Genomic DNA, 15342 nt, shown 5'->3' on the forward strand with positions numbered 1-15342 from the left:
AAACATAACATGTAATTAATGGACAAAATAAACCTCAAACTATATGAAACTTAAAAAGAATGACATTGAAATTTTCATGGGGCCAGACATTGTGGTGCTCATTTTTAATCCCAGCACTTGGATCTCTGAGTTCAAGGCCAGCCTGGTCTATAGAGCAAGTTCCAGGACAGCCAGGGCCACACAGAGAAATGCTGTCTTGAAAAACGTAAAAAGAAAAGGAAGAAAGAAAGAAAGGAAGGAAGGAAAAAAGCAATTTTGATGGGAATTAGATCCAATATGTTGGGTTGCTTTTGGTAATGTAGCCATTTGGAGACCATTGATGACCCCAATCCATGATCATTGGGGTGGTCTTTCCATTCTCTACTATCCTCTTTAATTTTTTTCTTCAGTGTTTTATTTTATTGTAGAAGTCTTTTTTCCCCCTAGATCTTTCCTTCTATTTTTTGGAAACAATTGTGAAGCTATTTTTCTGATTTTCTTCTCAGCATGTTCTTGGTATATAGAAAAGCTACTGATTTTTGTATGTTACTTTTATAATCCTGCCACTTTAAAGTGTTTATCAAATCTATGAGTTTTCTGGTAGGATCTTCAGAATTTTTTATGTACAAAGTCATTCTGCAAATATGTATTCGTTATCTTCTTTCTTTCCTATTTTTATTTCCTTGTTTTGTTGTTCTAGCCAGGTTTCCAAGCATGATACTGAGTAATTGTGGAAAAAGTGGACACCCTTGTCTTGTTCCTGATTTTAGAAGAAATGTCTTCATTTTTTCCACTTTTAATATAACATTGGCTATAGCTTTGTCATATCAGCCTTTATTTTATTTATTTATTTAGTTTTTTGAGACAGAGTTTTTCTGTGTACAGAGCCCTGGCTGTCCTGGACTTACTTTGTAGACCAGAGTGGCCTCGCACTCACAGAGAGCGGCCTGCCTCTGCCTCCTAAGTGCTGATGATTAAAGACGTGTGCCACCACCACCTGGCTTCAGCCTTTATTATGTTGAGATGCGTTCCCTATGTTTCTTACATCTTCAGGACTTTTATCATGAAGGGACTTTGGATTCTGTCAAAACAATTGCCTGTGCCTATTGAGATAATACTGTGATATCTGTTCTGGAACCAACTTCTGTGTTGTTATTTAGTTGTATATGCTGTACCATCCCTGTGCCTATGGGATGAAACCAACTTGAAGTGTCTTTAACTGGATTTGCAGGCATTTAATCAGTAATAGTTTTGTATGCATGTCTTCACCAGGAGACAAAGGAGATTCACTGGGAGATTTATATATATCAATTGTTCTGTCTTTATCTGGTTTTGGTGTTTGTAATCCTAGTTTTATATTTTGGGGCATGCATACACCTTTAATTCTAGCACTCTGGGGGAGAGGAAATCTGATCTCTATGAAAAAAAAGTTTGTATTACTTGTCTTGTTGCTGTGACAGAAACCCTGCAATAGCAGTGTAGGAAGGATGGGTTTATTTTGGCTAATGGGGTTTGAGGCTATGGTAGAGGAGTCATGGCAGCAGGAGCTTGAGGTAGTCAGAAGCAGAAAGCATGAACACTGGGTCTTAGTTTGCTTTCTCCTTTTTACTCAGACCTGACTTAAGCCTTAGAGGGGCTCTTCTCATTGTGGTGTACCTGGTCTAGAGCCCTGTACAGAAGTGCCTAGAGCCTGTTTTCCTGGGCCATTCCAGAGTCTGACAAGTTACAGTACTTACTGGGCAGTGGTGGTGCACATCTTTAATCCCAGCACTTGGGATGCAGCAGCAGGCAGATCTCTGTGAGATCAAGGCCAACCTGGTCTACAGAGGGAGTTCCAGGACAGCCAGAGCTACACAGAGAAGCCCTGTTGAAAAACAAAACAAACAAAAAGTTACCCCCACAAAGAGTAAGACAAATGATTAATGTTAAGTTGATTAACCACTAAGGATGGAAAAGTGGATGAAAAAGACACCAGTAGCGACAGGGATGGGCAGTGATGGAGTTTTTGCTCAAGGCTGAATGAAAAAGAGGAAAAAATGGATTCAAATAATTTTTAACAGTCTCATCTCTTCGGAGGCTGAGACATGGTGAACCTGCAATCAAGGCCATTTTATATTCTTTGGGGAAGACTATCAAAATGAAAGGATAGAAAGAAAGGGGAGGGGATGGGGAGAGGGAAGAGAAGAAGGAAGGGAGGAAGTGGGCTGGAATGACAGCAGCAGAGGACAGAGCTGACCTGCTAACCTGACATTGGCCATTAAATAGAGGTATAACTCTGACAGGGAGCGAGGGGTGGGAGCTGGATGGGTGTACAGTCCTAATGCAGTCTCTTGACTATTTGCTGGTTATTGCCTCAGCTCGTGTTCCTGACTCCCAATACTTGTTACACCTCGGGTAGTTTGTGCATACTGGTTCTGTTAGTGAGCAGTACTTTGTGGGAGAGGTCATAGATACTGGAGAAGTCCTGAGTCATCCTTCATGGCTTGGTTGTGAATATTGACCCTACTTCTGCGAAGTCCTTCACAGCACCAATGCCCTCTTAGAGCCTGAGTCTGCATTCCTTTGCTGAACAGTGCATGGCTCTGGTTTAAAGTTTCTTCCCCAAGGTCTACAGGTAATTCTGCTTGGACAGGTTTCAATATTTGGACTCAAGATACTTCTTGGAATTTCTGGAGAGTATGACTCGCTGAGAATCTGGGGTCACCAAGATGCTAACTCAGGAGGAATCTTTTTATCATGGCCTCTTCTTGTCTGTCCTCTGGTTGAGAGCTGAGGAGAGGTGTCCCCAACTTCTCCCTTTGCTGCTATTTTCTCCCTCCCTCCCTTTGTTTTCTCTTTCTCTTTAAAACATCTGTAACTGTATTAGTCAGAGTTCTTTAGGGGAACAACTAATAGTAACACACACAAGAAGGTGACTTATTAGACTGGCTTACATATAAAGTCTGAGCAGTCCCACAATAGCTGTCATCATACTGGAGAGGCTGAAAAGCCATGGGTGGTTGGTTAGTCTACCGGGGTGTGTACCCCAGCAGTCCCAATCTGATGCTGAAGGTATGGAGTGTTCCTCAATAGCCACTGGTCTTTAGTCCATATTGAAAGGCAGAAAAGGTTGAGTTCGGATGTTCTTGAAGGGTAGTGACAGCAGTGGGAGCAACAGCAACAGTGTGGATGGAATCAAGAACTGGGTGGATACATACACTTGAGAACTAGGGGGGGGTGGACTCTAGAATGACATGGATAGACTTAAGAACTAGGCAGATGCACTCAGGAAATGGGTCAATGGACTCACAGGAGATACAAAGGCAGTCAGGCAAAAAGCAGAAGCTTTCCCCCAGATCTCCTTATATATGTGCTAGTGGCACTGGCATTTGGTGTTTGTCTTCCCACTTTAGCTAGCCCACGTAGAGAGAGCCCCTCACAAGTGTGTTCACATCCTTTCTTCTTTTTAAAAATTTATTCATGCATCCATTTATTTATTTACTTACTTATTTATTTTGTATGCAATGGTCTGCATGTACACCTGCAGGCCAGAAGAGGGCATTAGGTCACAGTCTAGATGGTTGTGAGCCACCATGTGGTTGCTGGGAATTGAACTCAGGACCTCTGGAAGAGCAGTCAGTGCTCTTAACCTCTGAGCCATCTCTGCAGCCCAGAGCCTTTCTTCTTACTTACGTTTTAGATCCAGTCAGGTTGACAGCCAAGGTTAACCATCCACACGTTTGAAGCACCCACTAAAGCACCAGCATCATGTGAGCTCTTCAGTTGATGCATCTCCCTGTTCCAACAGAAATCTTTCCTTCTTGCTTGGTGGGTGCTGAGATGCACCTAAGCTCTGTGGCTGGTGGCTTCAGAACAAGCTTTCAGTGACAGCCAGTGCCCACGCCTCCTTTGGATTGTCTATATCACTTCAGTCTGTACTGTGCACTCACAGCACACACAGCCAGTTTTAGTTTATCTGTACCACGTGACTAGTACCTCGTATAGCTGAACTTCCTTAGTCTGAATCGCTTTCTTGTTACATGTGTCTGTCTGTCTGTGGGAATGCGCACCTCGCCGCAGTGACTAGGAGAGTGCATTGGATTCTCTAGTGCTGGGGTCACAAGCAGTTGTGAGCAGCTCAACATGGGTGCTGGGGACTGAACTTGGGCCCTCTACAAGAGCAACAAGTGATAGCTGCTAATGGCTATTATGTATACAGTATGCATCAGATCACATTATAGATGGTTGTGAGCCACCATGTGGTTGCTGGGAATTGAACTCCGGACCTCAGGAAGAGCAGCCAGTGCTCTTAACTGCTGAACCATCTCTCCAGCCCATGGCTATTCTTTTTAATGTGAGAAATTTATTTCATCTTGAAAATGAACACAAATAGCAATACGAAAATATTATTAAATGTGTTTCTTCATTTCTCTTACAGGGTCAGCAGATCTCCTTAGCACCGATCCAGAAGCTTGAGGAAGCTCTTTATGAATACCAGCCCCTGCAGATAGAGACCTGTGGACCGCAGGTTCCTGCGCTGGAGATGCTGGGAAGGCTCGGGTAGGCGTCAGAAGCACTTTCTGCCATGGGCAGCTGCTGTGCAGAGCTGTGCTGTTGCTGTTCTTATGTCGTTGACATTTTAACATTCTTAGGGCTTTGCTCTTCAGAACTTAATCCCATTTCTTAAAAGTAAGTTATGCTTAATACGAAATTAAGTTTTAGTCAATATATTGACTTTTCAGTGTACTTGCTAGGTTCTTGAGATTAGGACTGGAATGCAGCAGTTCTCTTTTTCAGGCTGTCTTTGGCAGACATTTGAAGTGGCTATTTTAGCTTACTGCTTGTTCTTTAAATTGGGGATTAATTACCTTAATAAATAATAGGCTAGTAAAACTATGAATTCAGTACCTTCTCATAAAAAAAGATTTAGTCACTGTCTTCTATCTATATTGAAACTAGATTTACGAGAACAAGCCATGAAACATCTTTTCAATAGGTATAACATTGGGCTGGACAGCAGCTCAGCAGCTGTAGTGCGTGTTTCCTTTCAGGAAATGCATTTGAGATTATGGCTTTTATGAATAACAAAGATAGTCTGTCATGGGAGCAGATGAAGAGTGTCACACTTGCCAAGTTCACACCGATGATGCTGGATGGAGGGAGTCACTTTTTGGTCTGTTCTTTCAATGCAACGATTAGATAGAAGACTGATTCAGAAAGTGTGTTTCTTTTTCTTTTTCTTTCTTTCTTTGTTCTGAGATAGGATTTTTCTGTATAGCCCTGGCTGTCCTGGAACTCACTCTGTAGAGCAGGCTGGCCTTGAACTCAGAGATCTGCCTGCCTCTGCCTCCCAAGTGCTGGGATTAAAAGTGTGTGCCACAACAACCCAACCTCAGAAATTTTATTTCTTAACAAAAGAAAGTATGAAAAGAAAAGAATGCATACAGTGAGGCCAAGTAATTAAAATTAAAGACTGCAGTAGTAAAAACAAGAAATAGGAAACGTACAACAAATCTTATATGTGTCCTCAAATTAAAACCAACACCTTGAAGATGGTGAGGCTCCAAGTTAGGCCTAAATAACAATAGCATATTGTTTGATTATCCAGTGTTGGGTAGCTCCTAAGGATAGATGTAATTTAGTTCTGTGTTTTCTTAAAGTCCTACAGCCTCCAAATATAAAGTCAACAAAATCGGAGAATCTAAAACTTCCCTTTAAACAGCAAATTAATTACATAATTACCCTGTATGCTAATAGTTAATGCATGAGGACTAAGATATGTGTGTATTTTGTGTGGGTGTGTGTGTATGTGCACATGTGTGTACAGCTGTATGTGACCAAGTGTGTACATGTATGTGTGAAGGCCAGAGGTCAAGCCTGGGTGTTATCTTTAGGAGCTATCTAGTTTGTCTTTTGAGATAGGATAGCTCACTGGGACCTGGGTGTCACTGATTAGGCTAACCTACATCACTAGCAGGTACCACTACCTCTCACTTTTACATGGGTTCTGGTGATTGCACTCAGGTCCGCATGCATTTACCCACTGAGATATTATCCTTATAGCCCCAAGAATATGATATAGAAAAGTTTACGACATAGAAAAGTTATATGTAACACAGACATTGGTTTAGAAAAACTTTGGCTGAATTACCAACAGCCAGAACTATCAGTTTAATCTTTCCTTAAAATCTTTAATGTCAGTAATGATTAAATATTTAAAACAGTGCCTCCTCTATTAAAGAGTTTTGCATTTTCTAATAAATTTGTTATAAAAGCTACATTTATGAGGTCATGGAAATGATCATGAATAATAGCAGTACATTGTTAGGTTTATTACTTGGAAAATTAAAATGTTTTGGGTTAAAAATATTTATACACAGAGAGAGTAAGAGCGGGAGAGGGAGAGAAGAGCGAGGGGGCGGGGACATGGGTTTGGATTCAGATTGTCAGCCTTGGCACAGGCACCTTTGTCCTCTGAGCCTTCTCAGTGGCCTCAAACTAACAGTCAAATGACAGGAAAGAGAAGAAATTGTGCTGATGTGACATCTGTAACATCTATACAGGAAAACAGGAATAAGTAGTTATTCAGCCAATACCAGAGAAAACGATGGGTTCATAAGAATTGTAACTAGAACAAGGAAGCTGGCTCAGTAGTTAAAGAGCTTACCTCATGAGCATGAAGTCTAGAGTTAGGACTCCTAGAAACCACATAAATGCAGGTGCCTGTGGTGACCCACTTGTCATTCAATCCACTCTTAGTAGGCAGTGATGAGGGATCCCAGAGCAAACTGACTAATGGGACCAGCCATATTGGCAAGCTTTGGGGTTGATTGAGAGAACCTGCCTCATTGAATAAGGTGGAAGAATGATAGTGGATGGTTTTTGACATCAGCGTTTAACCTCCACATATATGTACACCCACTTGCAAACATTGATACAGACACACATACACCGTGTGCCTCCTCATACATGAAAATGGGAAAGTGAAAAAAATTTAATAAAAAGTAAGAAAAGAAAAATGATAAGAAGAAATAGAAAACAGCCTGGCAATAGATATAATCCTTTTGTTTTGTTTTGTTTCCGAGACAAGGTCTCTCTGTGTTAGCCTTGGCTATCCTGGACTCACTTTGTAGACCAGGCTGGCCCCGAACTCAACAGCGATCCACCTGCCTCTGCCTCCCGAGTGCTGGGATTAAAGGCTTGGGCCACCATGCCCGGCTGATATAATCTTAATGATATCAAGAGTTAAATATGCAGGCTGCAGAGTTGGCTCAGCAGTTAAGTGCACTTGTTGCTCTTGCAGAGGACCTTGGTTGGGTTCCCAGAACCCACCCTGGACTGTAAGCCACCCACTTGTAGATACATATATTCAGGTACACAAACATGCACATGAAATTAATAAAACAATTCTTTTTTTTTTAAAAAGTTAAATGTAAATGTAAACTAGGCCATAGAAATGTCTAAAATGTGACAAATGCTGTACTATCCACTGTGGTGACCACTGTGCATGTTCTACTGAGCACTTAAAATGTGCCTAGTGTAGCCGAGAGGCAGGTGGATCTCTGTGAGTTCTAGGACAGCTAGGGCTACACAGAGAAACCCTGTCTCAACAACCCCCGCCCCGCCAAAGTTTGAATTTGTTTAGTCTTCATTTTATTGTTTTAATTTTGCAGTGACCCCAACTATTAACTCTTCAAATACTTCTTCTTCCTTATATTCTGCTTTTATTCTAGTCCTCCGATTTCATATGTTAAATCCTTTAAATGACTCCATTCTTAAAGATGAGGTAACAGACATTGTGGCCATCTTAACAAATTTATTGGACAATTTAGTCTTGTTAAGTGGTTTCATATTGTCATGCAACAAACCATCTGTACTACCTATCTCGAACTTTTTACTTTGCAAAACTGAAACTGTATTAAACATGACACCCTAATCCCCCTTCCTTCCCAGTGCCTTTTGTCTCCAAGATCTGGCAGCTCCAAGTACCTCATAAAATGGAGTCGTGTAGAACTGTCTTTAGTGGGTGTTGTAAACTAGACAGTAGAAACTAAGCTTACATCGCACAGCATCATTCCTCAAATGTAACATGCCTTTTCAGGTTAAATAAGGGCACATACTATGTGCGTACCACTTTTATTCCTCTGTTCGTGGCTGTGGACGTTGCGTGTGTCTCTAGGTTGTTGTGAATAGTGTTGCTGTGAACCTGGGTGTTCACAAATCGGGGCCCTGCCCTTACTGTGTTTAGATACGTATCCAAAGTAAGCTTGCAGAGCCATTGGATAGTTGTGTTCTAGTTCTCGTATGATGACTGTCCACACTGCTCTCTACCCAAACTGAGCTGTTTTCCCTACGTAGGAACAGAGTGCCAGCGCTCCATTTTCCCTTGTTCCTACAAACACTTCTGGGTAAGTGGTCACTGCAGTAATGCATGTTGATGGGCACTCGTTATAGTTGCAGTGGGCGTTTCAGCACTCAGCAGTCATGTATATATCTTCTTATAAAAACATTGTAGTAGTAGTGTTATGTGCACACATGTGTGCCTGATCCCAGAAGGTGGGGGCGACTTAGTAGTTGGTTCTGCCTTTTACCATCTGGACCCTGCTGTAAACTCAGATTGTCAGGCTCGGAGGCAAGTGCCCTTAATAGCTGAATCATATTTCTGGTTCACATACTTTATATTTAATGAGTACACTTTTGCACGTGTTAGTGTACTTGTAGAGTATTTTAAAAATTAATAGCAAATGTTCTTTATATTTTCCAGATAGTTGTTTAAAGTAGTATTCAGGAAAGGCTGAATCCCAATGAGTTTTGACAAATGCGTATGTACAGCCACTACCACAGCGAAAGCATTGGCTGTTTGTGTCATCTGCTGTCACTGTGATTGTGTTTTTTTTCTAGAAAAAGAAATTTAAGACACTTAGCTTTTGCTTATATTTTAAAGTCTACAAGGGAGAAATGACATGCTAGATACTAGTTTGGTCAAGGGCTTTTACCTGGTGGTAGTAAAACGTGACTTGCTCAACAGCACACAGTGCTTACTTTTTATGCTGTTCGTGTAAGCTATTACAGTCATGTTACAGAGTCCTTGAGCATCATACGATGACGAACTCTAATGAGCACAGGCATCACAGTCACAGGATCTGCATGTGTGTCGTGAGCTTGGCTGTAACTGCCCGAGTCTTTCTAAGCTAGTTTGGGCTCGCTCTCTCTCTCCTTTCACTCATACCTGGTTTTGTTGGTGTGTGAATTAGAAGTCAGCTCACACAGCAACATGAACCTTTGTGCTTTAGCCACTAGTCTGGCTGTAGTCTGGTACGCTTTAAGTCTCTTTTTATGCAATCATGGAAAAATATGTTTCTGCTTGAAGCAGTTGTCAAACAAGCGTCTTTCATCAACAGTCAGACACAGGGCAGCTGAGGGAAGCTGTTTAGTCTACAGTAAACGCTCACGAGACTGCAAGGTCACTGAGGAAATGTAATTATGCAGTCTGTCCCAGAATCATAGTTTTGTAGTTAAGACTAACAATATTAAACCATAATGCTAATTAAAATATGTAATGAGATATATTCTAAAATTAGTCTCAGAAAAACAGCTCCAAATATAATAAATTATCACAGTGATATATAGTTTTTTAAAAATAGAATTCCAAAGGAGCACGTTCAATTTACTATTGGGATTTTATTATTTATTCTTCCCAAATCGCTATAAAATTTGTTAGACCCTGTAGACTCTTTATAAGATTGTCTACATTGGAAAATGAATCTTTTTAGACTTTTCAAGTTTTTTGAGAAGCAGTGAATTTTTTTTAATAGTAACTGTGTTTTATTTTTTCATTTGCTTACCAGCAAGCAGATCTTTATGATATATTTGCTGTGGAACAGTTATTCTTGGGGGTCAAGAAAATACCAGTGAACAAACCAAATACAAATCAAATCGGCTATAGCCAGAGTTGTCTAGTGATAAAGACCAACAGAGCACACACAGTGATACATATTTGAGATGGGGTCTGTTTTGGTAATTGGCTCATATGATGTTGGCTCCTATGAGCTGCTGTCTGCAAGCAGAATTAGAGTGCTGGTGGTAGAATTCACCGAGTCTCCAGAACTGGGAACAATGGCAAGATGTGGGTCTTGGTGTGCACTTGTCCTTCTTCTGCCTTTTCTGTCTTTCTTCTTCCCAGTTTGGCTCTCATTTGAGCTGGATAGGATTGGGGTGAATCTTTTCTATTCAGACTGCTGGTTCAAACGTTCATTTCTTCTGGAAACATTCTTACAGACTTTTCCTTTAAGGGAAAGGAAAATTACCAACAAAATTGTAAAACATGTGTCACATGGCCACCAGGGCTTGCTTTTCATTCTCAAGTATTGAAGGGTGGGAGAAGATTCTGTTTCTCTATGACTTTGTATTTGCTTGATGCTGGTTTAGATAACATTTCAAAACCTGTTACTATTCTTGACTTTTCTCTCTCCCTGTTTCTGCCTCCTCCTGTCACCTCACACCCACATCTCTAGACAGGATCTCAGTATGTATTCCAAGCTGACCTCTAGCTCAGAATCCTCCTGCCTCTGCCTCCTGGATGCTCCTGTCACAGGCAGGCACCAGCGCAATCAGAATCCTCCTGCCTCTGCCTCCTGGTGCTCCTGTCACAGGCAGGCACCAGCACAATCAGCTTTTGCTTCTGCACGTCTAGAGATCTAGAACTTTGCTCTGAAACTGCCCTTCTAGGCAGACATGGTGGCACACTCCTTTAATCTCCACACTCAGTCAGGCAGATTGCTGTTGAGTTTGAGGTCAGCCTCGTCTACAAAATGAGTCCAGGACAGCCAAGGCTACACAGAGAAACCCTGACACAGAGAGAGGGAGGGAGGGAGAGAGAGAGAGAGAGACAGAGAGAGACACAGAGAGACAGACAGACACACAGAGAACTGCTATTCTTTCTTAGGAAAGGCTTAGTTGTTGAAAGCTTTATCATTCATTTGCTTAAAGATGTTAAGGCTTAGTGACTCTGTCCTTTTCTTTTCTTGACTCTGAAAGTGGTTTTTGTTTGTTACACAAAATTAACCCAATCTCATTCTAAGATTCAACTTACGCAGTACTGAGATATTTTAACATGATGTATTGAGGATTTTTTTTATCCTTAATGCTTTCACATTATATATCTATTTTTGTTGATTTAATTTTTTGAGACATAGTTTCCTATAATCTAGACTGGCTTCCAACTCTCCATGTAGCCAAGGATAACCTTGAACTTCTTGATCCTCCTGCTTCCACCTTCCAAGTGATGGAGGTACAGATGAGAGCCACCATATCATTGTACGTTTGGGGCTCAAACTCAGAGTGCTATGCCTGCTGGGCGCAGCAGTCTGCCAGTCGGACCCAGTCACCATCCCATGTCTATTTTAAAAGGGAGTGAGATGGAAAGTGAACTAGTGAAGGACATTATCCTTGTTTAAGAAATGTATAGTTTTGTGAAAGTTATTTTGGTTGTGTGTATGAGGATGCATGTTTATGTGTGCATACCGTACTCACTCACAGTGGAGTTTTATATAAAATAAATCGCTATTTGGGGTATGGACACCTTGAGAAGTGCAGATTTAAACAAGAGGTACGGAGCAGAATTCGCCACATGATTGTTTTGGGGTCTAGCGATCTTCTGAAGTCTAAGGAAGACTGCTTAAGAGCACAGGTAAGCATAGCCTCTGGAAAACAGAGACGGCCTCTGAGTTTCCACTGTCATAAAGGAGACACCGCAGTGCTCCATGGGATCCCCGTTTCAATAGGAAGAATAGCTATCCCTACCACATGTGCCCAATTAACACTTTAAAAAAGATTTAAAGTTGTTTTATGAATAAGTGAATAGTAAAAGACAATTTTTGTCAGATAAATTATCAGGGACTTAAATAGCACATCCAGATTGTTACTCCTTGTCTCCTTCTCTGTTATGTGCATAACCAAAATTGACAGTGCCCTTTGACTGCAGCCAGAGCTGACTGACAGTCACACATGAACATAGCATTGCATTCTCTGTAGGCCCAGTCCAGATTTCAAATATATCTCTAATGATTTTGAGGTTTTTATTACACCTGGCTCTTTTTGCATTTTTGTGTCAAGTTATGGTATGGAGTCAGAATTCCAAATATATAGATAATAATGTCTAACTTTTACTAACATCCTTTATTCTTTTTGTGACATCAAGATTTGATAGTTTGTAAAGTATAGATAAATGGCTTTTAATATATCTCGAGATGATTGCCATCTCATTCAGTTATTGTAAGAGGTTCATTTTTAGGCTTATAAACATCAGTTAAAAGGACCTATCCAATTAATTATTCATTCCTCTGTGTGTGTGTGTGTGTGTGTGTGTGTGTGTGTGTGTGTGTGTGTGTCCAGAAGTCCACATGCATACATCCTTGCCTATAGCATCTGGAAATGGTATCAAGTTTGTTATGGCAACCAAGCACCGTGGAAGGATGTTGATATACGTTCCTTTAGCAGGGTGAATGATTACTCTTCTTGTCACTAATTATTGTAGAGTAAAATCCATCCTGCAGAGTGCAGACAGTTTGAATTGGGTGACATTTTCTTTCTGTTCTTACCGAAAAATAGACCCCATTGATTGCAGATTAGTATGTGGTGTCTGTTCAGGGCTGAGAGAAATGCTCTAAACTTGAATTGTCAAGGTTGCACAGTCTATAAATTTACCAAAAAACCATTTCAGGCTATTGGGATGAGACCTGATAGGCTGTGGTCATATGGTGGGGGAGCAGGTTTCCTTCTGTCAGAGGTCTAGGGGAGTGGAATAGGCCAGAAGAGGGAGGGAGGGTGGGAACAGGAAGATATAAGTGAGGGGTAACAATGGAGATGTAATCTGAATAAATTGTAATAAATTAAAAAAAAAAAACAACTGAATGAGTAAAATGTGTGTGTGTGTCTGTCTATTATCTATCTTCAGTGGAAACTCTTATATCTAAGTATTATCTGAATTTAGGCTTAAAGCTGTTATGAGTTTATTACCACAATGACCTAAAACAGTATATTGTGACAGCAAAATACTGAATATTGCCTTTTTGTAAAGGTGTACACATTGATTAATTGAAATAAATATTCCCTCATCCTGAAAAAAAAAAAAAGAGGTGGACAGTGGTAGAGGAAGGCTCCCAATGTTGACCTCCTGTTTCCACAGGCACATGTACAGTTGAATGCATCCATAAACATGTGCACAGACATAAAGATCGCGCGCGCGCGCACACACACACACACACACACACAGACACTCAGGCACACTGTTAGTAACTCAGTGCATTTTTAGCTTGAGATCACCTGGGTACGCCTGAGGGTTTCCTTCCATGATTACTTTTGTCCTCATCACTAGCTGAACAGCCCCCCTACCCCTCAGTGTTTATAATTTACCCAGCAGTAGTGACTGTGTTCCTTTGTCATCCTTCTTCTTTACCATATGAGCTGAGAACAAAATTCTGAATTAAGTGTATCTTCTGAAAGCTTAAATGAGACTTTAAAGATAGCCTTTGAAGACAGTGTGCTTAAATGTCTTTGCCATCTTAGGTGCTGTAATTTGGGTAATAATTTTTTTTGAGGACATGGAGAATTAGTACAATTGCTATGATTTATTTAACTGTAGCATCATCCTTTAAGTGAATTTTGGCTTCTTGCTTTGTTTTGTTTTGTTTTAGCATTATGGGAAATAATTGAAGTAATTTCTAAGATTATAAAATACGTTTCAGTCTATAGTAAAAGTAAGATCACTAGGACCCCATAATGTTTCTTTATGTAAGTGAAAGGACCCACTGGGCCTACATGTCAGTTCAAGATAGAATAAATTTCATTCTATTTGAAACAGCGTTGAGCAGATTAACATATATACCTTCTGTCTTTACCCACATGATTAAAGGATAGGGTTTGCTGAGCTTTTGTAAGCATAATCAGGGTAACAAATGTGTCTATAGACTCCTAAAGTTTCCTGCTGTCACTTGTGATTTTTTCTCCTAACCTCTCAGTCTCCACCAGGAAACCCACTAATATGCTTTCCAAATTATACATTCATTTATAGCTTTTAGCATTTTAAATGAATGAAATAATACTAGATGTGTTTGGTTTTGTCTGGCTTGTTTGGGTTAGTATAGTACACTTTGTCAGTCACCCATGCTGTAGTGTATGAATCAGTGATTCATTAGGTTTTGGTTTCTGTTTGTTTGCTTGGTGTGCTGTGTGTGTGTGAGAGAGGGCGGGGGGCGGGGGGTGGATATTCTTTGTGTAGCCTTGGCAGTCTGGGATTCGCTTTATAGACCAGGCTGGCCTGGAATTCACAAAGATCCACTTGCCTGTCTCCCTGAGTCTGTGTTCTCTCTCTCTCCCTTTCTCCTTCTCTCCTTCCCTCCCTCCCTCCCTCCCCCCTCCCTCTCTCTTTTCTCAGCCTCTCTCTCATCTTCTGTTGTCCTTTGGAAGGTTAATCAGAGCTCTCAACCGCTGGGCCATCTCTCCAGCCCCAATTCATTGGTTTTTATTACAAAGCAGCATCCCATTTTTTGTATGTACCACAGTTTATCTCTTTACCTGCTGATAGGTATTTGAGTTATTTCCAAATTGTTCTGCAGTGTTGGTCTTTTAACCAAATCTGGTAGGAATACTTCTCTCAGAATGTGCATATTTGCTTTTTTTGGATTGAATACTTAGGAGCAGAAGATTGTGCCATTTATAGATACTTATTTAAGTTTTTAAGAAACTCACAGCTGTTTTCCGAAGGGGTTACATCATTTTTTGTTCACCTTCTCCTGTGGAGTCTCCGAGCTTCAGTTACCTCATTTGTCAGCACTCGATATAGTTAATCTTTACAAACTTTTAGCTATTTTAATGGATGGGTGGTGGTACTGTGTTTGAAAGGTTATTTCTCTAGTGATTGGCGACACTGAGAATCACTTCATGTGCTTTGCTGCTTTTCTTCTTCTTCTTCTTTTTTTTTTGATGAAGTGTTTCCTCAGATCTTTTACTCCTTTTGTTGTTGGGTGGTTTATTGTATTTTTTAAACTGAGTCTAAAGCAATATATTTTTGTCTATTCTAGATTTAAGATACCTGATATGACTGACAAACATACCTTCTCAGTCTGGGGCTTATCTTTTCAGTTCCTAAGTGTTCTTTGGAAGGATGTAGATTCTAATTTTGATTGAGTCCATTTTACCTAGTTTTATTTTCCTTTTTATAGCTTATGCTTTAGGTGTCATATCCAGGAAGCTTTGCCCTGAATCAGTCAGAGTAACTTTGCACATGTTTTCTTTTAGACACTTTATTGTTGTCTTGGGTATGATGTCATTTAGGTCTGCGATTCCTTTGCAGCTCATTTTTTATGTGGTGAGAATTATGCTCTG

The 15342-nt window shown here is 40.5% G+C and overlaps 1 protein-coding gene across 2 annotated transcripts in view; it reads left to right on the top strand.

Moving 5' to 3' along the window:
- Mnat1 (MNAT1 component of CDK activating kinase) overlaps positions 1 to 15342 on the top strand; it is a 149365-nt gene that overhangs the window by 91649 nt on the left and 42374 nt on the right. For both annotated transcript variants that reach the window (XM_051147494.1, XM_051147502.1), the window contains exon 7: positions 4397 to 4518. In XM_051147494.1, the coding sequence (XP_051003451.1) occupies positions 4397 to 4518 (122 nt within the window). The remainder of the gene's footprint in view (positions 1 to 4396; positions 4519 to 15342) is intronic.

The sequence above is a fragment of the Acomys russatus genome, chromosome 1, assembly GCF_903995435.1.
Source record: "Acomys russatus chromosome 1, mAcoRus1.1, whole genome shotgun sequence".
Classification (NCBI taxonomy): domain Eukaryota; kingdom Metazoa; phylum Chordata; class Mammalia; order Rodentia; family Muridae; genus Acomys; species Acomys russatus.